At 36.7% G+C, this 27,718-nt stretch overlaps 1 protein-coding gene across 8 annotated transcripts in view; it reads right to left on the bottom strand.

Moving 5' to 3' along the window:
* The window catches only part of rpgrip1l (RPGRIP1 like), a 194,637-nt gene that overhangs the window by 87,293 nt on the left and 79,626 nt on the right, over positions 1 to 27,718 (bottom strand). For all 8 annotated transcript variants that reach the window (XM_063066857.1, XM_063066856.1, XM_063066855.1 and 5 more), the window contains 6 exons: positions 23,458 to 23,564; positions 23,140 to 23,190; positions 21,998 to 22,177; positions 15,155 to 15,272; positions 11,853 to 12,305; positions 2,160 to 2,311 (listed from right to left, as the gene is read on the bottom strand). In XM_063066857.1, the coding sequence (XP_062922927.1) occupies positions 2,160 to 2,311; positions 11,853 to 12,305; positions 15,155 to 15,272; positions 21,998 to 22,177; positions 23,140 to 23,190; positions 23,458 to 23,564 (1,061 nt within the window). The remainder of the gene's footprint in view (positions 1 to 2,159; positions 2,312 to 11,852; positions 12,306 to 15,154; positions 15,273 to 21,997; positions 22,178 to 23,139; positions 23,191 to 23,457; positions 23,565 to 27,718) is intronic.

Below are 27,718 nucleotides of genomic sequence, written 5' to 3'. Positions count from 1 at the left end.
CCCCAAATCTCTCAGGCACTGGAATGTTACATTGGCCTTTGCCAAATCATACAACTACAAAGTATGTTTCCTTTGTGAATGCTGAGGAAAACTATTCATTTAGGACCTCACCTATACCATCTCACTGATATTTTCTGGCTCCACACACTCTATTGTCTCTGATGTGCCATTAATCTCTCTCTGGTTGTTTTTATGCTTTTAATATACTAATAAAATGTCTTTGGATTTATTTTAATACTGTCTGGCTGTGATATTTCATGATTCTCCCATTGTCTTCTGAATTTCCTTTTTAAAACATCTCCCTCCACATTCAATATTTTTGAAGGGCCTCCCCATTTTAACAGCTTATGTCTGCAATATGTTCTTTTTATTTATGTAATCCTTGATATCTATCAACATTCAGAGTTCTCTTATATCTGTTACCGTTGATTTTCTCCTTTGAATGCTTCCCACTGTGCAGATGTGGACTTGCCTAGTAGAAATAGTCCGTCTACCTCTGTCAGATCCTGTCATATTTTAATAAAATATGGGTTTATCCACTTTGTTGCTGGTCTATCTGTATCTTTTTTGATAACCATTTGAAATTGACAGTATATATTATCCAATATAAGATCCAGAATGTTATTTTTCTCTGTGCAAAAATGTTCTCCTCGACAAATTGCAAAACTTTTGTCCCCTCTAAGCCTTAATCTGCGGAGGCAATCCCAATAATTACTTGGCAAATTGATATTTCCTAATACTAAAACTATATCTCACTGCTAATTGCCTACCTACCTGTTCCTCTATCATCTGTTCACTGTTGGGAGGTTTGCAACACACCCCAAAGTGATAGTATCCTAACCCATGTGACATCTTTGAAAGAGCTTTTTAAGATATCTTCCCATAATATTGAAGTAATGCAGTCATTGACTACCACCAACACCAACCTGAGGTTACGCCATAGCCTTTGATCTTTTTAAAAGATTACAGAGCTAATGATACTTGTCAGCTATGTATTATCGTTAAAATTCAGAGGAGGTGGGAGCCTTGTGAGAAGCATTTCCTGTGAGAATGGAGTCTCTATGAAGTTACCTGAATCAACTGTAAAAACGTGCCTACCTGTTACATCACTGCAAAAATCAATCATCTAACATTCAGTGCATAATAAATTTTGTATTAATATGTCTGCATCAAATTTAAATTCTACCTTTTTAAATGATGCATGTGTTGAAATGTGCCTCCTTTAATGTTTTAATGTTGAATTTGATTTGAATTAACACTGCCAAAATTTGGGGTTTCACAATTGCTAAACCTGAACTGCATTTAGACTCCCTAGTCACAGTAGAATAACGAATATAAAATGGAATTGGCCCAGCTTAAAAGAAAACAAATTGCATTGGCCTGTGTCTAATCTTGAATAAAGCAGCATGGTTTCCAAAGTATTTCATACACATTGGCAACTTCGGGAGTTCACATCGAGCAATGGCTTGGTCAGTATTTTGGAGACATCCTGATATGTTTTTTTTCCAATTGGTACTGACCTACAAGCAGTGATATGGATCTTTAAAAGTTTTTTAACAGTGTTATAACATGCATATTACTCGGGCAACTACCTGGAGAAAGAGTTTTTCACATCAATTTCCCAAGCTGTTGTCCAAGCAAGCTATTGAGATTCATGTGGTGTACAAGGCAAAAAGACACATACTGCAGTGCAGGGCCATTCATCAGGAAAGATTTGTGACAGATGATTTGGAATTTAAACCTGAAAAACGACTTTCATCAAAGGCCAAAATGACATCAGATGAGTCCTAATGATCCAATATATGCTCCTGTCTTTAATTTTAAAATTTACCAAACTGAACATTTTTCATTTAGAATGTAGCGACAATAAAATATGAAATGGAAACAGAAATTTGTGGCTCCAAATCACAGATTCATAGAACCAAATCTCTGATCATGGCAGACGTAAAAAGTTTGCTGTAATCTTTATGTGTAATTACTGAGAAGGTTTGCTGTCATAAAGATTTATATTACTGCACAGTAATATAAATCTGGTCCACTTCTACCATAGATTTAGCATTAAAAATCTCAACATTCATTTAAAACAGATGTTTTTAAACACAGCATTTTGTTCCCAAAAGCTTCCAAACATAAATTCACCAAAAAAAGGACAAATTCACCTGTTGTGGCTGATTAATTGCATGATAACTGGAAGTTATATATCCAAAGGCTTTTGTTCGTTCCTTGTAGAGCCGAATGGCCTGAGCCATTGGTACACGTAGCCGGAACCAATATTCCACTGTTCCGTAGTTTTCAACATCTCCTCTGACACCTGTATTCAAAACTGCTAAATTAAGTAAAGAAATTCACAGCAGCCGAGAGGCAGTAAAATTGTACATTGAATAAAATCACTTCCAGGATAACGAAAGAATATGACCTGCTTACTGACAGATAGTCTTTCAAAGTACAACTAAAGGGTTTTGATTTCAATGTTTCTTGAGGCATTAGCATGAGTAATTCTTTACTTATTGCACAATCAATGCATATTTTTTGAATAAAAAATAAAATTATGAAGAATAAAATCAGGCCAAACATAATTGTTAAAATGTATTGGTTCATTACAGTTTTCCTTTAGAAATATCAAAATTCTAAATAACTTATCAATCAATAATCAAGTGGTATTTGTGGAACAAATCATATGAAAAATTTATTAGATCTGTTAGCAACACACACAAAATGCTGGAGGAACTTAGCAAGTTAGGCAACATCCATGGAAAAGAGTAAACAATGGTTGTTTTGGGCCAAAACGCTTCATCAGGACTAGAGAAAAAAGGTGACAAGTCAGAGTAAGAACGTGGGGCATGGAGAAGAAGAAATACAAGGTAGTAGGTGATAGATGAAACTGGGAGAGGGGGAGGGGTGAAGTAGAGAGCTGGGAAGTCAATTGGTCAAAGGGATAAAGGGCTGGAGAAAGGAGAATCTGATAGGAGAGGACAGAAGGCAATGGAAGAAAGGAAAAGGGAAGAAGCACCAGAAGGACATGATGGGAAAGTAAGGAGATAAGATGAGAGAGGTAAATGGGAATGGGGAATGGTGTGGGGGGGGGGGCAATTACCAGAAGTTCAAGAAATCTGTGTTCATGCTATCAGGTTGGAGATTACCCAGACAGAATGTAAGGTGTTGCTCCTCCAACCCGAGTGTGACCTCATTATGGCAATAGAGGAGGCCAAAGACTGACATGATGGAATGGGAATAGGAAGTAGAATTCAAATGGGTGGGCAGCAGGAGATCTATGCTTGTGGATCAAGCATAGGTGCTTGGCGAAGTGGTCTCCCAAACTACATCAGGTCTCACTGCTATAAGGGAGGCAACACCGGGAGCACTGGATACAGTAGATGACCCAACAGACTCACAGGTGATGTGTCACTTCACCTGAAAGGACTATTTGGGGCCCTGAACGGTAGTGAGAGAGGAGGTGTAGGGGCAGGTGTATCACTTGTTCTGCTTGCAAGGTTAATTGCCAGGAACGAGATCAGTGGGGAGGGACAAATGGACAAGCGAATCATGTAGGGAGTGATCTCTGTGGAAAGTAGAAAACCGGGGGGGGGGGGGAGGGGGATGGGTGGGGGTGGTGGTGGGGGAGATGTGCTTGGTAGGGGGATCCCGTTGGAGATGGCAGAAGTTACAGAGAATTATGTGCTGGATGTGGATGCTGTTGTGGTGGTAGGTGAGGACAAGAAGAATCCTACCACTGGTGGGGTGGCAGGTGGATAGGGTGAAGGCAGACCTGTGCGCAATGGAAGAGATCTGGGTGAGGACAGCGTTGATGGTGGAAGAAGGGAAACCCCTTCTTTGAAGGAGGAGGACGTCTCCTTACTTCTGGAATGATAAGTCTCATCCTGAGTGCAGGTGCGGTGGATACCGAGAGTATGTAAGAAGGGGATGGCAGATTTACAAGTAACAGGCTGGGAAGAGGTTAGATATGTTGCATGTTTTTTTTTTAACACTGTGATCATTTTTAACTGTCTTATTAGATATCATGGTAACTTTGCTTTTGCTCGATAACTAAGAAAGAGACTCAAAATGTGTTTAGATCTACTGCTGAGAAATATAATGAGTAGAAGCACTAGAAAACCCTCGTTTTTGAAATACTGTCTTTCCAGTTATGAAGTATAAAGTTCTCCTTTTCAATCAGCATCAGCTGAGATAAGATCTCTGTTTGATGTTTAAATACTATATGATGTGTGTTTAAACTGTTTCTGGCCTGTGTTTGTGGGAAGGCACTCACAAGACAAAAAGACACAGACTGACAGACAGTTTCTGTCAGAGATAATTTCAGTTAGAGAGTTCATCAAACAAATCTTGCAGGAAATGGTAGAACGGTATGGCATTAATACAACTACTATAAATACTAATATGACTGGTATTTGAGACCATTCAAATTAATCTCCTGAAATCTATAAGACTTCTACAAGCCATATGCCTAAGCTGACTTTTATAAAAAAAAGTTCTGTTAATGCTTCCACAAGATATCAGCTATCTAACTTCTCTAATAAATGTGATTATGTCCTCCCATGTACTTTAAAGTCATGATCTCTCAATTACAACACTTAGTAAGTTAAGAAGAACTTTCCTTTTCGTAACCAAAACAGAAAACAATGAAAGACTTGCAGATAGCAAGCAGAGGTTTTAGGTATAGCATTTTTTTAGCCCTGCATTCAATCAAATCAGTACAACAGGATCTACATTAGAAATCACATTCATACCATCAAATGAATGTTATTCAGAATCAATAACGTACATAAAGGCCTCACATTGACTCAGTAACAGATTGGAGGAGATTTATCATTTCTTTTAGGTTATGTTTCAAGGACCAATTGCATATTATCAATCAGCTGTGAGTCACTGCTCTGCCCAACACTGCAAGAAGCTGCAGCCCAGCACATCAGGGGAAACAGTCTCCCCTCCATGGATTCTGTCTACACTTCCTGTTGCCTCGGTAGAACGGCCAACATAGTCAAAGATCCTACCCACCCTGGGCATACTCTTTTCTCCCCACTCCCATAAGTCAAATAATACAAAAACATGAACGCACGTACCACCAGGTTCAAGGATAGCTTCTGCTTTGCTGCTATCAGACTGCTGAACAGTGCCCAAGTACAATAAGGTGGATTCTTGAACTCACAATCTACCTTGATATGCACTTGCATCTTATTGTCGACCTGTAATGTACTTTCTCTGTAGCTGTTATACTTTATTTTGCATTTTGTTACTGTTTTCCTTTGTACGACCCCATGCACTATTGTAATGAAATATCTGTATGGAGGGCATGCAAAGCACAGTTTTTCACTGTATTAAGGTACATGTGACAATAATAAACCAATTTACTAAGACCAAATTTATTTCCTCCTGAAGGTGATAGGTTTACTACGTGTGAATAAGCTTAGCATCCTTTTCCTATGTTTGGCTGAAAATTAGTAAAACTTGGATATTCCCTGTGAATATCATAATATATTCTTCTCTGAATGTGCTCAAGAAATATCTCTGTGCTGCTTCCATGCTCACAACATTGTGAAAGCTATACCATTTGCACTTTCATAGTGGTTGGCCAATGCTGATTGGTGGTTCATTAGTACTTTAGGGAGATCTAATGCAGTAATGAACCATGAACCAGTATTGTTGCAATGGATAGGGTGTTCATCACTCTTCCTTTGATCAAAGACCACTGGTCTGATTAAACATGTGGATTTAGCTGAATGTTCAAAGATTGCATTCGTATAGCACTTTGCATTCACATAAAGATAGATGTTCACACACATTGTAAAGGCTTCCACTTGTTGAATGTGCAACTGGACGAATCCAGAGTAAGAAATCATTTATGGTTGTTGCTTGCATGACTCATTCATATCAGGCATTTTACTTCAGCTATTAATTGCTGACTTTTAAAAGCAAGGACAGCTCCTTCCCTTCATTCCTTTGGTTCCTAACTCCTATCTGGACTCTTGCATAAGCAGGTGAGTGTTGACACAATCAGTGCCATGGAAACACCAGGAGTTTGGTGCAGAATGTCACTGGGATCTTCAAGGTGAGAGTCTAGACTATAATATTTCACAAAGAGGGATGGATGCTTTTTAAACTATTTGCTACAGGGCCCATAATTTAACCATCAGGAGGGCTCAGCTCTTGAGTTACAGCCCCCAGGATGAGGAGAAGTTGCAGAACCTGGGCCTCCGTACCCCCCTCTGCAATTGGATCCTTGACTTCCTAACCGGAAGACCACAATCTGTGTGGATTGGTGATAACATATCCTCCTCGCTGATGATCAACACTGGCACACCTCAGGGGTGTGTCCTTAGCCCACTGCTCTACTCTCTATATACACATGACTGTGTGGCTAAGCATAGCTCAAATAACACCCATAAATTTGCTGGTGATACAACCATTGTTGGTAGAATCTCAGGTGGTGACGAGAGGGCATATAGGAGTGAGATATGCCAACTAGTGGAGTGGCGCTGCAGCAACAATCTGGCACTCAACGTCAGTAAGACAAAAATGCTGATTGTGGACTTTAGGAAGGGTAAGACGAAGGAACACATACCAATCCTCATCGAGGGATCAGAAGTGGAGAGAGGTGAGCAGCTTCAAGTTCCTTGGTGTCAAGATATTTGAGGATCTAACCTGCTCCCAATATATCAATGTAGTTATAAAGAAGGCAAGACAGCGGTTATACTTTATTAGGAGTTTGAAGAGATTTGGCATGTCAACAAATACACTCAAAAACTTCTATAGATGTACCGTGGAGAGCATTCTGACAGGCTGCATCACTGTCTGGTATGGAAGGGCTACTGCACAGGGCCGAAAGAAACTGCAGAAGGTTGTAAATCTAGTCAGCTCCATCTTGGGTACCAGATTACAAAGTACCCAGGACGTTTTTAGGGAGCGGTGTCTCAGAAAGGCAGTGTCCATTATTAATGACTTCCAGCACCCAGGGCATGCCCTTTTCTCACTGTTACCATCAGGTAAGAGGTACCGAGGCCTGAAGGCACACACTCAGCGATTCAGGAACAGCTTCTTCCCCTCTGCCATCCAATTCCTAAATGGACTTTGAATCTTTGGACACTACCTCACTTTTTCTTAATATACAGTATTTCTGTTTTTGCAAGTTTTTAAAAAAATTGATTCAATATATGTAACTGATTTACTTGTTTATTTATTATTATTTATTTTATTTTATTTATTTTTTTCTCTGCTAGATTATGTATTACATTTACAAATTAACAAATTTCATGTCACATGCTGGTGACAATAAACCTGATTCTGATTCTGATCCTGATAAAAAGGAGGAAAATATGGGCAGCTGTCAGTAGGAGGAGATTCTCCCTTAGCAGATATTTTCCCCTCTTGGTAATTTTCTCTACTACAGACAATAGTTAACCTATCATGATGATATAATAGAACATCCACAAAATAATATCAAGATTGAGTAGAATCAGTAGATTTATGAAAGGGGAAGCAAATTTGACTAATCTCTTGGAGTTCTATGGGAATGTGAATAGAACAGATATTGACAAACTAGTTAATGTGGTGCATATATATACACACACATACACACATGAAGGCTTTTGATAAAGTTTTACACAGTGGATAGTCAACAATTCACATAGACTTAGTGGAAATATATTGGCATTGTTTGAGAATTGGTTAATAGGCAGAAAGGAAAGAGCAAGGAGATACGGTAAGCAGGCTGTGACTGACAGAGTACCACAGCACACAAGCTAGCATCCAGCTATTCACAAACAATATCAATGAGGGGACCAAAAGTCAACTTTCCAAGTTTACTAATACCATACAACTAGGTGAATAGGGAGAAGAATGTAAGTAGGTTTCAAGGAATTCAGTTAAGAAAAATGACTGAGTGCGAGCATAGCAGATGAAATGTTGTGTGGTGCACACAAAGAAAGGTAGTTCTTTTTTAAACATTAGCACATAAGAAATATTGGTGTTCAAAAGGACCTGGACATCCTTGAACACAAGTAATTAAATGCTAACTTTTAGATACAGTAAGCAATTAGGAAGGCAAATTATATCTGCACTTTTATTACAATACAGAATCAGGTTTATTATCACCGGCATGTGACGTGAAATTTGTTAACTTAGCAGCAGCAGTTCAAAGCAATACATAATCTCCCCGAGAGAGAGAAAAAAAAATAAACAAGTAAATCAATTATGTATATTGAATAGATTATTTAAAAATGTGCAATAACAGAAATACTGTATATTAAAAAAAAGTGAGGTACAGTAGTGTCCAAAGCTTCAAAGTCCATTTAGGAATCGGATGGCAGAGGGGAAGAAGCTGTCCCTGAATCGCTGAGTGTGTGCCTTCAGGCTTCTGTATCTCCTACCTGATGGTTACGGTGAGAAAGGGCATGCCCTGGGTGCTGGAGGTCTTTAATAATGGACGCTGCCTTTCTGAGACACCGCTCTCTAAAGATGTCCTGGGTACTTTGTAGGCTAGTGCCCATGATGGAGCTGACTAGATTTACAACCTTCTGCAGCTTCTTTCTGTCCTGTGCAGTAGCCCCTCCATACCAGACAGTGATGCAGACTGTCAGAATGCTCTCCATGGTACAACTATAGAAATTTTTGAGTGTATTTGTTGACATGCCAAATAGCTTCAAACTCCTGATAAACTATAGCCGCTCTCTTGCCTTCTTTATGACTACATCAATATGTCGGGACCAGATTAGATCCTCAGAGATCTTGACACCCAGGGACTTGAAGCTGCTCACTCTCTCCACTTCTGATCCCTCTATGAGGATTGGTATGTGTTCCTTCATCTTACTCTTCGTGGTCCACAATCAGCTCTTTTGTCTTACTGACGTTGAGTGCCAGGTTGTTGCTGTGGCACCATTCCACTAGTTGGCATATCTCATTCCTGTACGCCCTCTCGTCACCACCTGAGATTCTACCAACAATGGTAGTATCGTTAGCAAATTTGTAAATGGTATTTGAGCTATGCCTAGCCACACAGTCATGTGAATACAGAGATGTTTCACTACAAAAATAGTATGCCTTGTTGAGTAGATTATTATGTATAGGTTTGGTTTCCTATGTAAAAAGAATACACTTGCCACAGAGGGAGAGCAGTGAAGGTTCAATGAACTGGTTCCTGGGATGACATGGTTGCCATGTGGGAAAAGACTGAAAGGACAAGGCCTACATTCTCTTGACCATTGAAACTTACACAAACCTTACAGGGAACAGTAGGATGGTTACATTGACGCTGTGTCTTCTGGCTGTAAAGTCTAGACAAAGAGTTCGCAGTCTAAGAAAAAAAGAGGATAGGCCACTTAAGAGGAAGATTGGGAGAACTTCTTTTATCCAGACAGTGGAGAGTTTTTGGAAATCTCTACCTTTGGGAGATCATTGAGTTTTCTCAGAACAGTTATATGTTTCTGGGAATTAATGGAATTGATGGATATGAATATACCGTAGAAAGTGAAGTCGAAACTTGTCACAGGAATGGCAGAGCTTGAAAGGCTATCTCTTACTTGTAACTTCTTATGTTCTTATCCCCTGCTATATCATCTTTTTACCAAGGCAGGGAAGAAATAGCTGCAATAACAATGACCCTTCTGGCTCTTTAGAGCAGACCATCATGCAGAGCAGACTAGATGGACTGAATGGCCTACTTATTACTGTGGTGAGAGCTCACAATCTCACTGGAAGAATGTATTTCAAGTACAACTGACACGTTCAATACTTGCTTATTGAAGCCACATCAATGTCTGCGCATCATGATATGAGCAGTTTCGAGAATATGCCTACTCCTAGTCAGTAGCTACCCATTCATCAGTTGGCAATGGATCTGTGAAATACAGTGGTGATCACTTATTCATCCTGATAATGAATTGCTCAATGGAGAAGCCAATCCACATCAATGTGGAAAAAGCAAACTGGCAAATTCTGCAACATCAGGTGACACTAATTGATTGAGGAATGAGTATCAAGCTCTCAGAACTACCAAACATTTACAAAATAGAAATAAAGGAACAACACAGAAAAATATTAGAAAAATGCCATCAATTTCTCAAATGGCAAAATATTAAAGTTAAAATGTATTTTGAGACAATGCCAATATTTAGAAGTGTAATTGTAACAGCACACTAACATGGAATAAGTTGACTTGAGCTTTAATTGGAAATTTTTTTTAAAAAAGGCAAGACATGTACATCTAGAGTGAAGTAAGAAATTATATTAATAATTGAAATTTAACTAGCAAGGCACATTGAAAAAGTCCTGTAAAGAGTTAATATTTGAGGATTTAAAAAAAATCGTTCTGAAGCATTACTGTCGTAAAGATTGCTTCCATCTGTTGTGACAGAATACGAAACATGTTTTCTGCATACAGTTATATTAAATCCATAATGTTCATTAGGTTCGTATAAAAATTCCCAAACACTTACTGATAAACAAGCTTTTTTAGTGCAACTTGAAGCAATCATAGAGAAATTTTGAACTACGTGTGCCAAAATTATAAAATGAAAAGGCTAACAACTGCTTATTATTTCCCAGTGGTTAAAACAAGGGCACAAAAACAAAAAAAAAACACATGATCTATCTCCACATTCCTTTGGCAATGAGTTAGCTTTTCCTTTTATAATATGAACATTATTTTGTTGATGTAAAACATATTAATCTGTAATATATTTCAGCATGCCACTCAAATGGAAAGGGTAATTTTACTTAGTTTACAATGTTCAGTTTTTAATTAACTCACTATAGTATCTTAAGCTAATGCTAACAAAGTATTGCTAACATCACATTTGCATTAGTTGTCAAAAATTACTTTTGATCAAAAATAATTTTCATTTTGTGATGTTTTCTTATTCAGGCTTTGACCTGAGTTGTCAGATATGTTGACTGATAAACCATGAACAACACTAGTACATTGTCACATTGCATAAATTCACTGATCACAGTTGTAAAAGAAAACATACAACCAAGCAAATCTTTGCTGTAGAATATCAATCAGACATAGAAAAGATTCATAGCATGCACATTTTTAACTGTTTTTAATTAAAATAATTGGAAATTGGTGTTTTTTTCCCTGCAAGAAAAAACAACAAAACCCAAATTCTGCATGTCCACTTACACCAGAACATAGGAAGAAATACTGTTCACTATCAATTTGAAACATAAAGCCACTAAAAAGCAGATGTTCCTTGAAATTTTCCAGTACGCTACATTTTCTTTAATCCTAATAATTAGTTTATAGCAATTCACTATAATGTATAAAACTCTTGCAGTTGTTAAATTGTAAACTATTTGCATGACAACTCGGTAAAAGAGTATTCCAGTCTGGAACTACCGTAACTTCTCAAGGCTGATTAATATTTTAAATGCTTCATCTACCCATGATTTGAAGGGCTCTGTCATTTTAGTTGATAAACCATACTAAAATTTATTGAGTATAACATATCCACACAATTGATATCCATCATTTCTTTCAATTTCCCACTACGTGTTGTGAGTATAATGAGCAACAAAACGCAATTTCAGAGTGAATGATTTTAAAATTAACATGAGCTGTGACGTCATATGAAAGCTAGCTCCATACTTCTCTGCTTAAAAACCTTGCAGGTACTTTAATGTAAACATTAACAATAAAGATGAAAGCTGCAGTGAGAGTGGAATTGTTCATTTATCACTTTACTTTCATTCAAATTAATATAATGACCAGTACTCTAATTAAGACAAAATACAATTAGCATGTATGATATAAAACATTTGGGAATGGCATATTAATTTCCATAATATGTGAAGGCTTGTGAAAATATAAAGCAATCAGATTAACCATGCATTTTACTCACCAACTAAAAAAGCTGAGCCAAAAATTCTCCCATTCTTTTCAAGGATCTCATGCATTCGTAACTGGCATGCTGCAATTGTTTCATAGTCTGTGCCATATGCAAGCTGTACCTCTAGCTTTACTGTATTTTTCTGCAAATAATGTAGGAAGAAATTGTCCACTCGGACAATGTATTCAGATGTAAAATCAAACACTGGATTCATGCCATGTCTTACAGGAGTAGACTGGAGTTCAAAATCATAAAATGCATAGGTGCAGAAAGTAGCAGGTTCTTGCTCACCAAAAACCTTAATGGCTTCAGGAGAGAAGATTAATTTGCTGATGTGGATCTCAAATAGGTTTTCTCCACGTTCCAAATGGACAGTTACATCAAGTTCATCAGTTTCATCAACAGTTCCTATTTCTGGCTTGAATTTGAATTGCTTGGTGCCATAGGCTATGTCTTTGAGTTGGGCTGAAAAAGATGAAAACAGATGCAATTTTGCCCATATTTTCATTAAAGCATTAGAGCACAAGATTTTCTCTATGTGGCAAACAGATGGTATAGAATATACACACTATTGTTATCACATTTTTAACAAGTTCTTCAGCACAGAATATTGAAAAGAGCACTATAGATTCCTAGAATATGAGCTACTCAGCATACAAGGATTACAACTTGACATTTATTCTGGGATAAATCAGATGAAATATTGTATACCAAAGGCCTTTTTAACACACAGTGGGGACATCTTAATTAAAACTTTCATAAGGAAATTGCATACTGTTGATGGGTATCTGCTAATGAACCAGCTTTCGAAAAGGTGGTTAACCCACAGCACACCCAAAATACTGAAGCATGAAAAAAAACACTGATTATTTGAGTAAAAGTAGAAATTTAAAAGGTTCAGTTAACCATAAATAATAAAATAAATATTATTAGCTCAACCACTTAAAGTTAACTTGGTGTTATAGAGGCAACAAGCATGATTTTCCATGTTGGTGGAAGATTTTATTTTATTTCTTGCAAAAATTTCATTAGGTTTATATGCCCATTTACAATATTAGTACAAATAGCAGAGAAAAGCACACCACATAGTCAGTTCCTAATTGTATGTAGAAATAAAGCATTTTTCTGTAGAGAAGAAAAACACATTACCAGACAACTAAAGTGGGGTTAGTGTTATTCACCTATGAGGCATGGTAAAAACTCAAATTCCTTATTTATATTACAGCCAGAGAATAACAAAAAAAATTGTTGAAAGTGACATGTATAGTTAGTTGTTCTTTCAAATGCCTTATATGATGGTGCTTGCTTTACAGTTATCTGTAACTATCCTTCCATGAATGTCACAGTGATACCTTCTTGCTTTCATCAATAATTTCTCTTGTAATCTATTTCCTTAAACAGTGAACCATACAGCACCACTTTATATTTTTACTTTAGAAGCCACGTAAAAAATGTGCAAGATTTTATAGCTAACCATAGAACACAGGTTATAACAGGTTGCCTCTTTTTCCATGCTGCTATAAATCAGAAATCAATTATATTTATTAGCTCTGTTATTTTCAGTCTTGAATGTATCCTGCATTTTGGATTGTAGCAATTTACTTAGATTTTTAAAAAATTTTATGAAGCCTACGAACTGTGAAAGTCATATAAACATTGAATCTTTGAGAACATCTAAATCAGCCTAATGTGGTAGTTTAGTTTATATAATCTAAACTTGAAACGTTGCAGTTTCTTTGGTAATGGTATTACTGTGGTCTTCTTTTAATTCTCAGCTTATCATATCAATAAATAGAATGCTGTTATTGCTGTTTAATCCTTAAATCTCTCTTTTCTTTTATAAAAAGCTTCATTATTTTTACTTGTGAGAATTATGATCTTTGGCCAAGTGTTTTTTCAATCCCTTGACAAATAAATTAGGATATTATGATACTTTGAGAACATTGATGCACAGCTTAGAGTATAGTTCAGTAAAGTATGCTATACAATTTCAGTTCAAAGACTGGTCAAAGATGAACTCTGAAACACAGCCTTTATTTCAATGAAGGGGCAGTAGTCTTATTCTGTACAAAACCAACCTTGGATGTGGCTGAATAAGGTTTCCTTTTTCATTAGAGATATCCCTTCCTGACAGATTTATTTATTTATTTTATTTAGAAATACAGCATGGTAATAGTCCCTTTTGACCCATTGAGCCTGTGCTGCTCAATTATACTGATGTGACTAATTAATCTATACATCCAATATGTCTTTGGAATGTGGGAGGAAACTGGAGCGCCCCGAGGAAACCCACATGGTCATAAGAAGATATCCAAACTCCTCACAGACAGTGGTAGAGCTAAACCCAGGATGCTGGCATTGTAACAGCATTGCACTTATTTACCTTCACGGAGGCTTGGTGGACAGTTGAAATGCTAATATTGTAGCAGCTTGGATAGGAGTTGCTGCCCTAGTGCAAGTTCTTTTCATCTACAGCCTGTTAATAGTCTGGTCAGGTCACTCGTCTGAGTTCTACTGGTACCATGTAACCCAGTACTACCTGTCGCATGGTTGGGTGGTCGGCGACTAAACCGGCTCCCCCACCAGGCTTGCCTGGTGAGGAGGGTGGCTAGACACCCTGCAGGACGAAAAACAGGACCTGTTAAAGGGCGGATGAACCCTCTTGTAGGGTCATAGGCCATCTAGCAAACATGTGCCGTGAAGTGTGGGAAGGGCATCCCTTGCATCGAAGCTTGGTTTGGCCATCTACTGCAACAGAACTTCCCCCAGTCTTCTTGGATCCAGGAGGGGATGTCGACAGGGTGGGTCTGGACCTGTGCAACCCCCTACTCACCTAAAATCCATTCACGCACATGCTGTTCCTTTCTGAGGAGTGGGGTATCCTCACAAATCCCACTGACTGACTGAAAAGAACCATAATCATCCAATGGGATGGATAGCGAGAGAGAGAGAGAGAGAGAGAGAGAGACAGAGAGAGAGAGAGAGAGAGAGAGAGAGAGAGAGAGAGGCGGGGGAGAGAGAGAGAGAGAGAATAGTCAAAGCCCTATGAAAAGACCATGGAACAAAGGGAGAAAATTGTTGCTCCACGTCTTCAACTTTGCTTTAACAATATTTTTAAAATGTACTATGATATGTTCTATTCAAAAGCAGCATCCTCACTGATTACAAATACTACAAGAACACTTTAGAAGGTATAATAAGAAATGAGAAGCCGTGGCATATACTGCACCACTTGCATGATGCTTTCACAATATTTATATCTGAAATGAAATAAGTTTTACAACAATTGTCTTTACAGGGTTGTTTCATCATACCTTCAAGTTTTCTGATTCGTTCAGCTCTAACATCAAGTAGCTGGGCATATTGTTCTAGTTTGATTTCATATTCTCGATTATTATCTTCCATTTTCTTGGTCACAGTGTTTACCTCATTCTAAAAATGAGAGGACAAAAAGAAAAATAGATCATTAATTTTGATTCTAATTAAATTTGAGAAAACATAGTTACTTTTAATATTCAAAAGAATGAAAATCAAAATGTTATGGTGGTCTCTGAGACAATTATGTTTACTAACATAAATTACTTCTTAAACGGATAAACTAAATTCATCTTTAATACAGCTAATTCCTTTTGTGATTATCAATTTCTTTTTGAAGGCATTTAATTCAAGGATGTTTTTAAAATTTATTCAATGATCACCGATCATTAATTATTCAGAACCACTGATGGCGTTATTTGTGTATTTCTTCATAAACTTTATAAATTTTTGGCAGATAGTAGCACTTGACAGGCACAGTTGAAGATGAACAAAAATGTTTGCCCCTTTAAAAGAGGATTGTGCTCGTAATTATTTTTCTTGAATATACTTATTGAATGGAATGCTGAAGAAAGTCTAAATGCAGAACCCAGAAACAATTTTGCTTCAAAGGCAATGTTACCTTGTGCATTGATCTGGTTGAAATACTTATATGCAAACCAATGTTTAATAGGACTACCTCGATTTTAATGCCTGCAGTAGAGCAGTGGCCCTATTACTGCTTAGTCTGAAAACCCATCATGGAAAGGAGCAAACATGCAAGGTTTTTGCCCATGTATCTTTGCGATAACAGTGTAGATCATTTGGAACCGCTGTGTTTATATATCTTTCACTGCCGAATAATTTTGATTTGACTGCTAATTTGAACTAGATTTTGTGACGGGGTTTGTTCTGATTTAAAGTTCAAAACAGGAGTATTATGGCTGAGCTAATAAAATGTTCCACACTGTTTGCTAACAAAACAATAGTGTAAGATTCATAATGCAGTAAAATATGGATACTAGAGCTCAACCTAGAGAGGAACTGTCAGTTTACTTTTACTCTATATACACATGCAAATTCCAGCAACTGGTAGATGTTTCCAATATATAGCTTGCTATATCTAATGCAAATATTGAGTTTTAAGAGATTTAAAAAATCTGGTTAGTCAAATTCAATATGATTTTGAGGTACTGTATTAATTAAGGAAGTTCAGAAGACAGGAACATAGACTGGCAAGAGTATTCATGAATTTACAAGTACCATGAGAAACAATAAATAATGCATTAATTTCTTCAGGCAGTGTTGCTTTAAGTCAGTTAGTTCACTTCAGGATGTTTAAAGTAAAATTATTTTGGGATTATGATGAAGATAACACATTCACAAACATTTGCTTAATTCAGAAGCACACAAAAGAAAATTCTAAGCTCTGCTTCATACATGTTCATCCTTCAGTTTTATATCTCTACAGATGCACTGTACAGAGCATCCTGACATGCTGCATTACTCCATGGCAATGTTCCCTCTAATTTATAATGACCAGTGTGCGCAAAAATCTTGTCTCTGCAATTTTTTTGCCCAGAGACAACAACATGTAAGCAGTGAATTTTATATATTGAGTTATTCATTTTAACAGCTAGCAAAACACTGTCAATCTCCTCTGGGTTTGCTCAATTTCATTCTCGATCATCTGCACTCTCACAAAACATACGTAGCAGGCCTGCTGCTGATAATGAAGGACTTTCTCGCTGGAGCTTTTGCACACCGTTAATATGTGATTTGCTTGCTAACTGATGCTTTAAAAAGTCAAGTTTACAAATATCACTCCACTTCTTCCCACTTGCAAATTCTCCATCAAATTTTGGATTGTGACAATACACACAGGTAACACCAGTTTCTGTATTTTACATAAATATTTCTTGTAGCTGCACGCTCCTGACCTCATAAGCTTTTAGTGTAGCAGTTTCTACAGTTTCATTAAGCAATTACACTTTAAATAACTTAGCAGTTCTTTAAGCTTCACACCCTTTGCTTCTTAGGAGTTTGACATAGTGAATCAATAATTTCTTCAATAAAAACAGTACAAATAAGCCAGTTCTAAAATCTGCAGACAAATCATCGTAAATTCCACGTTGTCAACACCATCCGCTTCAGAAACTGGAAAAGGAAATGGAATTGTTTATGATCGTGAAATATACTTAACGTACCAACGAGGTAGAGAGTGATAATGTTTTGTGCACAGTTTAAATTCCCACGTGCGCTAGTAGCAAAAGATGTGTCTGTGCGCACACCTTAGAAAGATCATTGCTGCATGGTACAAAACTGCAGTGCAACAGACAGGAAGGCTCTACAATGAGTAGTCAAAACTTCCCAATACATCACTAGCACCAGCCTACCCACCATCAAGGACATATATACAGAAATGTGTCAAAAAAAATGTCAACAATACCATGAAGGATCCCACCCATCCTGCTCATGGACTGTTTGTTCCACTCCCATTCAGGAGACAACGTAGCATCCATGCCAGGACCACCACACCAAAAAACAGTTACTTTCCCCAAGGAATAAAGCTGATTAACACCTCCACCCACTAACCAATCTTACACACATCCTCACCACCACTACTTTAGCATTTCCTGTCAGAGTTACCTTACGTACAGATACTCCTGGACCTAATGTAACTTTATGTACATACAATCAATTTGTGTATATAAGCTAACTTAAATATATATAGCATGTTCTTTATGATTGTGTTCTTTATCTTATTGTGTGCTTATGTGCTGCACTGGATCTGGAGTAACAAATTTTTTTCACTTTCCGTTACACTTGCGTACTGGAAATGACATTAAAGAGTCTTGAATGCTGTAATGCTACAATTCCATAGAACTAGTGGCTTGAAAATAATAATTATTGATTAGTCTAGTCACCAGTTAAATTGACTGTCTTACAAAAATTACAGTATGTTTCTAATTCCTACATAATGTATATTTACCTATTCATTAAAAAGTGATGAAAAACAGTAGATTATTTGGTGCCACTGTTTATATAAATAAACATTATTTATATTCTGTAAGAACCTTTCTACATTATCTATAATTAACTATTTTCAAAGTAATGGCAGAATTCAGTTACCATATATTATATATGATACTTAATATACTGAATCTGATGGGTTTTTATAAAAAGAAAATAGAATCCAAAAGTAAATTACACTTTATCGAAAGAATGGCGATGAACTTGAAATGGTTTTCATTCCCTTTCACTGCGCTTAAAGATGAAGTTAACTGTGGAAGTAAAATGATACTATAAACATGCCTGGTGTTGAATAAGTATGTCTATTTAATCTTTACAAAAGCCCTGGAATGAAAAGAAAACTAATAGTTTCTTTTATTACAAAAAAATCATATAATTAAATTACTTTATTTTCCTGCTACATAGCAATTTTAGATAGCGTCATATAATAACGAGAAAGCAAGCTTTTATTATCACAGCAACTGTTGTTACTCATATTTTAGTGTTCCTCTTATTGAGAAATATAACTATACTTTATCTTAATTGCTTTCTTTAAAATATATCCTAAATAAGAATAGCAATTTTGGTTTACTTAAAGATTCAATTCTTTGTAAAAACTGAGCTGCATTAGGAATTACACAAAAGCTAACATTGATTCTCCGCATCTTGAACTGATAAGGAGTAGTCCAATCTACTTTCCATTAATTTGTAAATGTATCAAATTGGCAACATATTGAAAATATTCAAATTGCCACTTTTAGAGTATAATTACTTCCACATTCTCCACAATACGTGGCAGTCACACTTTTACAGCTTTTCTTCAGTCCACCGTTTATTGTATTTGTCACTGAAAAAGATAGATTGACTTGACAGAAAATAGACGGCTTTGTAGCTTACTCTGGCATCCTTTTTCAGAAGACTGGAATTCAGAGTGAATAAAATTGAATTTTATTTACTTATTGTCTCCAGCATTATGATATTTGAATAAATTCACGTGAAAAAATTCTATTTCTAAGAATCAAAAAACATGACTCAAATCAAATCCATACAAATCATTTAACATGTCTGCATTCTGGAGATTGATGTGTGAGAATTTCTAAAATTCTACAAATTCTAAAGGTATGTGAGATAGGTATGTGAAAATTTCTAGGTCTGTGAGAATTCTCCAATCAATTCAATTCAGAAACAAAGGTACACCTCATATGATGACAACTGAGACAGATTTTCACTTGAAAGTACCTGAAAATAGTAGAATTTAGGAAATTTGATCAACAGAATTTTTCCCTAATCTTTGGCATCACATTTCTTGTACCCAGGTCTAAGATTGGTTATTGAAATTCATGGCCTAATAAATCAGAAACTTAAACTGTGTTTGAAAACAGGTAGGGAAAAATGCCGTGCCATTTTCTGGTCCAAAGGTACACTGGATGGTGAGTCTCCAATATATGCACATAAAGCTGGAAAGGAGGAGATCAGCTTGCCTTCTCAGAAGAATGCCTCTTGAAAGGTCCACGGGTATTTTTTTTAAATGTCCTATAATTCTTTCAGCTGATTTTTAAGTTTTCATGAACTTTTATGCTAATTGCTGTTATGTGGTTCATGCTTCGATCTTTCAAAGACAACTATAAAAGATTAGCAGGAATCAGTAAAGCTATGGGATTAAGATAATCAGGAAAGTAAAAGCCTGTGAAATCGCAGGGATGGTGATACGTTGATGTTCAAGGGTGGTTTGACAGTACAGAGGACAACAGAATACCTGCCTTTATTGCCTAGGCATAGAGTATATGATCAAAGAAGTTAAGCCAGAACTATATAAAACACAAGCTACATGTCAACGTGATTAACATAATCATTTCCGGCCCTCACACTATAGGAAGGATGGTATGGCATAGAGTCGTACTGAAAAGATACATGAGTATTTCACAACCTATAGCTGGAGATTTTTATGAGCAGAAATGTGGCAAAATGGTATACGTTTTTATTGAAGCTAAGGAGTGATGATGAATATAATTGAGATAGGAAATTATGAGAGACCTGTACAAGATTAACAGGAAGGATTTTAAATTCCTTGCTAGTGAGTTCAAGAAGTAGGGGACTAAGATCTACAGAATTTAACAGAAAATGCTGGAAAAATCAGTAGGAAAGCTGATATCAGTGAAAAAGCAAAACAGTTAATGTTTCAGATCAATGACTTTTCATCTCCCTTTAGCTACCGTCAGCTATGTTAAGTATTTTTAGCATTTTCTAACTTTATTTCAAACTCCAAGCACCTTAACGAATTTGATCTAGTTTGTATATAGGGTAATTGGTGGAAAAAATAGCATGAAGTTTAAAAGTTTCATCACACAAAGTATGATGGAGACTTGGAACACACTGAATAGTGCTGACCTTTACATTAATGGGTTATGATTGGACTAAAAAGGTGGATATATTTAAATTTGTGATACAGACAGATCTCAATAGAATGTAAAACAAATTAGAAACAATTTACAACCACCTGTTCCTTTCGAAAACATGAGCAATTTTATCAGGTTCTGTTGTTCTGCATGCTCACAAAATATCCAATATTACTATATTCAATTGCAGTAATTATTTAGTTCTGAAATTAGGTGTTCACAATAAGTCTCTGAATATGCATTTAAAACATGGTACATCCAACCAAAGAAAATTTATAGCACGTCTAATATAGAATGTATCTGAATGCACATGGAAAAGAAAAGGACAATAAGATGATAATACAAAGGATGAATGACTTAAAACATTGTAAATAAAGAAGGTTGCAAAAGAAAACAGATATTCATTACTTTTCACAACTTAAGGTCTCCAATATCTATATTCTAAGCCTACCCACCATCAAGGCTATATATACAGAAAGGTGCTCGAAGAAATCCAGTAACATCATTAACACCCACCCTGCTCATGGACTGTTTGTTCCTCTCCCATCAGGGAGGAGGCTACATACCATCCATCAGACTCAAAACAGTAACTTTCTCCAAGCAGTACGGCTAATCAACTCCTCCACCTACGAACCCACTCCTCCACACCCCTATTTTATCATTTTCTGTCATTCACCTTCTGTACAGACATTCCTGTGCCTAGTGTCACTTTATGGACATACAATCAAACTATGTACATAAGCTATCTTATATATTTATATTTATTGTGTTTTTTTATTATTGTGTTCTTTATCTTTTGTTGGTTTTTAGTGCTACATTGGATCAAGAGTAAGAAATAATTTTGTTCTCCTTTACACTGGTATATAGAAAATATCATTAAATAATCTTGAATACTCGAATCCTTAGATCGTGAATACTCGAACACCATTTTGCTGCACTACCTCAATTTTGCTTGCTTTTGTTGTAATTCAGAAAGTTAACCATGTCTGCTTTGAATGAACTCAATGACTAAGCTTTACAGCACTACAGAAAAGAGAATTTATTATCTTCTGAGTTAAAAATAATATTTTTTACTCTGAGGCTGTAAACCTCAGTTCTAGCTATCTCAGCGATGGAAAACATCTATCCAGCAAAGAATTTTATAAATTTCTAAACTTGAAAGAATACAGGCCTACTCTGCTTAATGTCTCCTTATAATGAACTCTGCAACCCAGGAACTAGTGTATGGAAATTTGGCTGCATTTCATCTATAGCTAGCATGCATGCCTTTGCTTAGTTAAGGAGAGAAATGTTATATATTGTACTGCACATATGGTTTACAATATTATAGTTACTGAATAATGAACAGAGACCTATACTTTCACTATTGAGAAATAATATTATTACTTTTATATTGTGCGAACCCTAATCAACTTAGTTCTGTATGACATTACACGTTTAATATAAAAAAATTACCTGATAATCTTTATTAATCTTGTATTGCATAAATAGCAAGTTTCTTGTCTTTTCCAGTTCCTGAACAGTCTCTGCATGTGTTGCCTGAAGCTCTTGTATGGACAGCTCTAGATCCTTATTAATCTTGTCCTCCACTTTCTCCAGAAATTCAAGATTTCCATTTTCCTGATGCTTACGAACCTATAATAAAGATTGAAACATAAATTTGAGTAAAAACGCACAATCATAATCAACAACATTTTTTCTGACAAGTGAAAACACTGAACAAAACTAAAATGTAGAAGATGCTGAAAATGTGAAACAAACAGAACTGTTGAGTCAGCATATCCAGAGGAGAGAAAATGGCTGTAACAGTGCAATGTGAAGATTTTGAATAAGATCGGCAAAAATGTTAGAGATTTAGTACGTTTGTAGATTCAAACAAAATGAAGGAAGCGCAGAACAAAATCAGAGGATAAGCAGGGAGTCAAGCCAACCTGAATGACTGAAGAGATAATTAGCATAATGGTGTCAAAGTGGAAGAAGTTAATAAACAAAAAAGATGGAGGCAGAAAGGAATAGTTAAATCAGAACTAGCAGCTGAAAACTGAGAGCAATTGTTATAATCTGAGATTGCTGAACTCATTTGGACTGACTGTAAAGCATTTAACCAAAAGGTTGAGGTGTTGTTCCTCGAGCTAATATGAAATTTTGGTGAAATTCCAACTGAGACAGCTGCATGCTTTTGCTGTTCATGGTCAAATAACATACACTTTGTTTTAAGATTTACCCCTGTAGTTTTATTTATTATTAGCTTATAATTAGTTCAGATTCCAAAAGAAGACTGTAATGTCCAAGTTCTAAAAAACAACTCTCTACAATATGAATAAAATATAAATCTATGCAGAACTTCTGAATATAGCCTAATTAAACTTTATTGTGTCAATTAAACATTAACAAAATCCAAATAAACTCTATATTGCTCTTCTCTAGCATTATCCCCTGCTCTTTCTGAGATTAGGGCTACAATGGCTATTTGAAGACCACCGATGAATTAGCATCTTGAAATGCTAGTCATTGCAATCAGGGCATATGAGGGTCAGATTGTTATTAGACCACAGAACAGACATGAATTGAAAGAGGGATCAACTTCTTTACAGTACCTTTATGAGCATCAGTGCTTCACTGAGTTCAGCCACATCAATATCACTCTCCTGAAATTAAAACAGTCAATAAAAGGGCTTATTAAATGGAAATGAATAATACAGGGATAACTGAAAATGACATAGTAGATTCTCACCAAATATGACATTTGGGTTGAATATCATGAATAAATAAACTGTCACATTTTTACATTCTCCTTTCTGAGGCTTTATGATGCATAAAGCTAGTATGCTTATGGCATGCATAAAACATTTCAAGCATTCCACTGTCACATCCTTACAGATATAAATTGAGTTCAGGTAAGAAAGCAATCTTACTTTGGTGAAGAACTTCATGCGATCTTTTAGTTCATCCAACTGTTGCTTGTGTTCTAGGTAGTGCAACTGTAGTTCTTTGTTCTCCTGGGAGAGTTGTTCATTTTGTGCTGACATTCATTGACGAATAAAAGAAAATGATACAAAGGTAAGGCTGGACAATAATGTGTTAAAATAAACTGTAATACTGACAGTATGGAAAGGAGCTCAAATGCTGACTGTAATTCCTTTTACAATACTTTTAAAATTCATTCCCTGAACCACATGTAACAAAATGATAAACCCACTCCCTCGAAGTATATCTGTGATATTTGTGGATATGTGTTACAAGTAATGGTGGTGGCAGGGCGGGGGGGGGGGGGGGATATTGCCCTCCCAATATCTTTACAGCATTTATTCAAGTTTTTAGGTAAGCAAATGAAATTTTATCAGACACTAAATAAAAACGGTTATTTTAAAGGGTAATCATTCACCACCATAAATTTTAAACAGGCTGTACACCTGGTCATATATGTTTCTTTGAAAAACTGGAAAATGGTATTATGGTGATATTGGTTTACTGTCCTCATAAAATGACTCCAAAATTACAAAACACTGTTGTATCATACAAGGAACTTGAGTTTACATGCAGATGATATTGGAATACCGCTCTTTATATTTTCTCCAATTTTCAACTTAAGGACCAATCAGGCAGATTGTACAAAGAAAAACCAATCTGAAACTGCCTACTTTGCACTAAGAGTCTGATTATTCTATCCTACTTCCAACATTCAGTTCCAGTAAAATTAATTACAGCCAATTGTTCCCAAAAAAACATGTTTGACACCTTATCAAACATTTAAAATAAAAATCAAAAATTTGTTCTGTTCTAGTCTGAATGGTCTGATTCAACTCATTAGGAGTTAGCCAGAACAGATATAGGAGGAAACTTAACTCTGTAATATCTGTTTACTCAGCTAAAGTGAGCAAACAGGACACAATTTTGGACTGTGCAAAGGTTACCCGAAAAATATCTGGCCTCAGATTAAATCAGGACATTTCATAGGCATACTTGCTGGCTAACTAAAATTGCATTTGGCTTCTTACATACAGTATGCACATAAACATTAAATAAATCAATAGGTTATAGAAATAATAAACCATGTTTCATCTATAGAAAATTGTACATGAACATACAATGTTGACACCACCATCTCACGAGTACAGAGTAGTCAAGATTGAATGCTCCTCCTGTCAGATATGGGAATTCAGGATACCTGATAGTTTCCCTGATAACTACATCTGCGGGAAGTGCACCCAACTTCAGCTACTGACCGACTTGATCAAAGAGTTGGAAGTACTCAGGATCATCTAGGAGGCTGAAGACGTTATAGATGAAACTCTTGCTGAGGTGGTCACACCCAGAGTGCAGGTTTCAGACAGTAAATGGGTGACCAACAGAAGTAAGGGGAGAAAGCAGTCAGTGCAGGGTTCCCCTGTGACCATTCCACTCAGCAACAAGTATACCTCTTTGGATACTGCTGAAGGGGGAGGATGACCCATCAGGAGCAGCAGCCAGGCTAGTGATACTATGGCCTGCTCTGAGGATCAGCAGGGAAGGGTAAAGTCAGGCAGTTTGGTAGTGATAGAGGACTTGATAGTTAGGGGATGTACAGGAGATTCTGTGGCCACAAAAGAGACATCAGGATAGTGTGTTGCCTCCTGGGTCCTAGAAGTTTCCAAAGAAGTAGCCAGTGAAGGATATTCTCAAGGGAGAGGGCAAACAAGCAGAAGTTGTGGTGCATACTGACACCAAAGACATAGGCATAAAATGAGAAGGGTCCTACACACTGAGTATAGGGAGTTATGAAAGAGGCTGACAAGAAAGTAGTAATCTCCGGATTACTCATGGTGCCATGGGCTAGTGCAGAGAGGAATGGGGTGATAACATAGATAAAGCAGTGGCTGAGGAGATGGTGCAGGGTTTCAAGTTCTTGGATCTTTAGAACCTTTTCTGGGGATCAGGTTGGACCTGAACAGGAGGAGAACCAATATCCTGTCAGAAGCTTTGCTTATGCTACTCAGGAGTGTTTAAACTACTTTTGCAGGGGGCTGAGAACTGGAGCACGAGGTCAGTAAAGTGAAGGATCGGACAGAAAGATAGATGCTAGGGAAAGTATTGATCAACAAAATCAAAATAACAGGTATGATGGGATGGATAGTTTGAAGTGTGTGTATTTTAATGCTAGGAGTATTATGGGTAAGGGTGATGAACTTAGAGCATGGGTCAGTACATGGAACTACAATGCTGTGCTCATTACAGAGACTTGGTTGAGAGAGGGGCAGGAAAGGGCGATTAACATACCAGGTTTTTGAAGTTCTAGAACATCTATCTTCCTGTCTGATCCTTCACTTACTGACCTGGTGCTCCAGTTCCCAGCCCCTCGCAAAACTAGGTAAAAGTGGGTAGTTGCACTACTAATCAGGGACAATATCATAGCTGCACTTGGGTGAGACATATTGGAGGGTGCAAACGCCAAGTCCACTTGGGTGGAACACAAGAATAGGAACAATGTAATCACACTGATGGGATTGTATTACAGACATCCGCCCCAATAGCCACTGGGACATTGAGAAACAGGTATGTAAACCGAATACGGAAATGTGTAAAAATAATAGGGTTGTTGTCCAAGGGGAATTCAACTTCCCTAATATAAATTGCAACCTTCATAGCAAGGGGCAAAATTTGTTAAGTGTATGTAGGAGGGTTTCTTAAATAATATGTAGATAGTCCAATGAGGGGAGGGGCTGTACTGGACCTGGTGTTGGGGAATGAGTCTGGCCAGGTGATTGACCTTTCAGTGGGTGAGCAGTTAGGGAACAGTGACCACAACTCCTTAACTTTCAGGATAGCTATAGATGAGGATAGATATGGTTTTTGCGGGAGTGTCTTAAATTGGAGTAGGACAAATTACGAGGTAAACCAAATGCAAGACCCTTAACAGTGTTGCTGAGCAGAAAGATCCTTGAAAGTGGCTACACAGGTCAATTAGCTGGTTAAGGCGGCTTATGGAATGCTTGCTTTAATAAATTGAAGTATTGAGTTCAAAAGTCAGGAGGTTATGTTGCAACTTTATAAAACTCTGGTTAGGCCACATTTGAAGTATTGCATACAGTTCTGGCTGCTCCACTATAGGAAAGGTGTTGAGGCTTTGGAGAGGTACCTCAAGTTTACCAGGGTGCTGCCTAGATTAGAGGGCATGTGCTATCATGAGAAACTTGAGCCAAACAAAATTGCATTGTTTTTTCTGGAGCGTCAGAGGCTGAAGGGAAATCTAACAGAGATTTATAAGATTATGAAAGGCATAGATAGAGTAGACAGGATGTATACTTTTCCCAGGATAGAAATGTCTAATTCTATCCTGGGTGAAGGTGAGAAAGGGTAAATTGAAAGGAGATTTGAGGGGTAAGTTTTTTCCTCAGATAGTGTTGGATGCCTGGAATGTGCTGGCTGGTATGGGGGTAGTGGCAAATACATTAGATACATTATAGGCTTTTAAGGCACATGATATGAGGAAGATGAAGGGATATGGACATTATGTAGGTTGGAGGGATCAGTTTTAGGGTTTAAAAAAAAAATTACTTTTTAGCTGGTTCAGCACAACATTGTGGGCTGAAGGACCTGTTTCTGTGCTGTACTGTTCTATGTTCGATATAATTTTTAGGACTATTAAATGTGTTCATAAATCATAGCACATAAACTTATACAATGTAAAACAGTTATATTTGTAATTGAAAAGCAAAATTATTCTAGATGCTGCAAAACTGAAATTAAAACAGAAAATACTTAACAGATCAAGCAGAATGCATGCAAAGAGAAATGCAGTTAACTTTGCAAGTCAATGACCTTTCATATATATTATACCTACGATTATTTATTATGCTCAAATAATCAAACTTTTGATCTCTGTAATCAAAGCTAAAAAAAACTGCAGATATTTTGTTCATAAAACTATCATTGCTAACTTGTTCAATTTTTGTGAAGTCTGCATTTTAGCTTTGTATCTACTTCCTTAACAGACTTTTTTTATTTAAAGAATAATATATCATAATTATTCTGCAGAGACATATACAATTTAAAACATGATACAACTTCAGGGTATTACTTTGCTGACAGTGCAATTCTTGAAAGATCTAACATCTTACAGATGCTCATTTCTTAAACCACTTTAGGTCCTTCTATTAAGACTTAATCGTGCCAAAACTGTGGAATTCTGTATTGCAA

Source organism: Mobula hypostoma, chromosome 14 (assembly GCF_963921235.1).
Source record: "Mobula hypostoma chromosome 14, sMobHyp1.1, whole genome shotgun sequence".
In the NCBI taxonomy this organism is placed as follows: Eukaryota; Metazoa; Chordata; class Chondrichthyes; order Myliobatiformes; family Myliobatidae; genus Mobula; species Mobula hypostoma.
The sequence above is the reverse complement of the archived record's forward strand: the minus strand, read 5'-3'. Positions and strand labels throughout refer to the sequence as shown.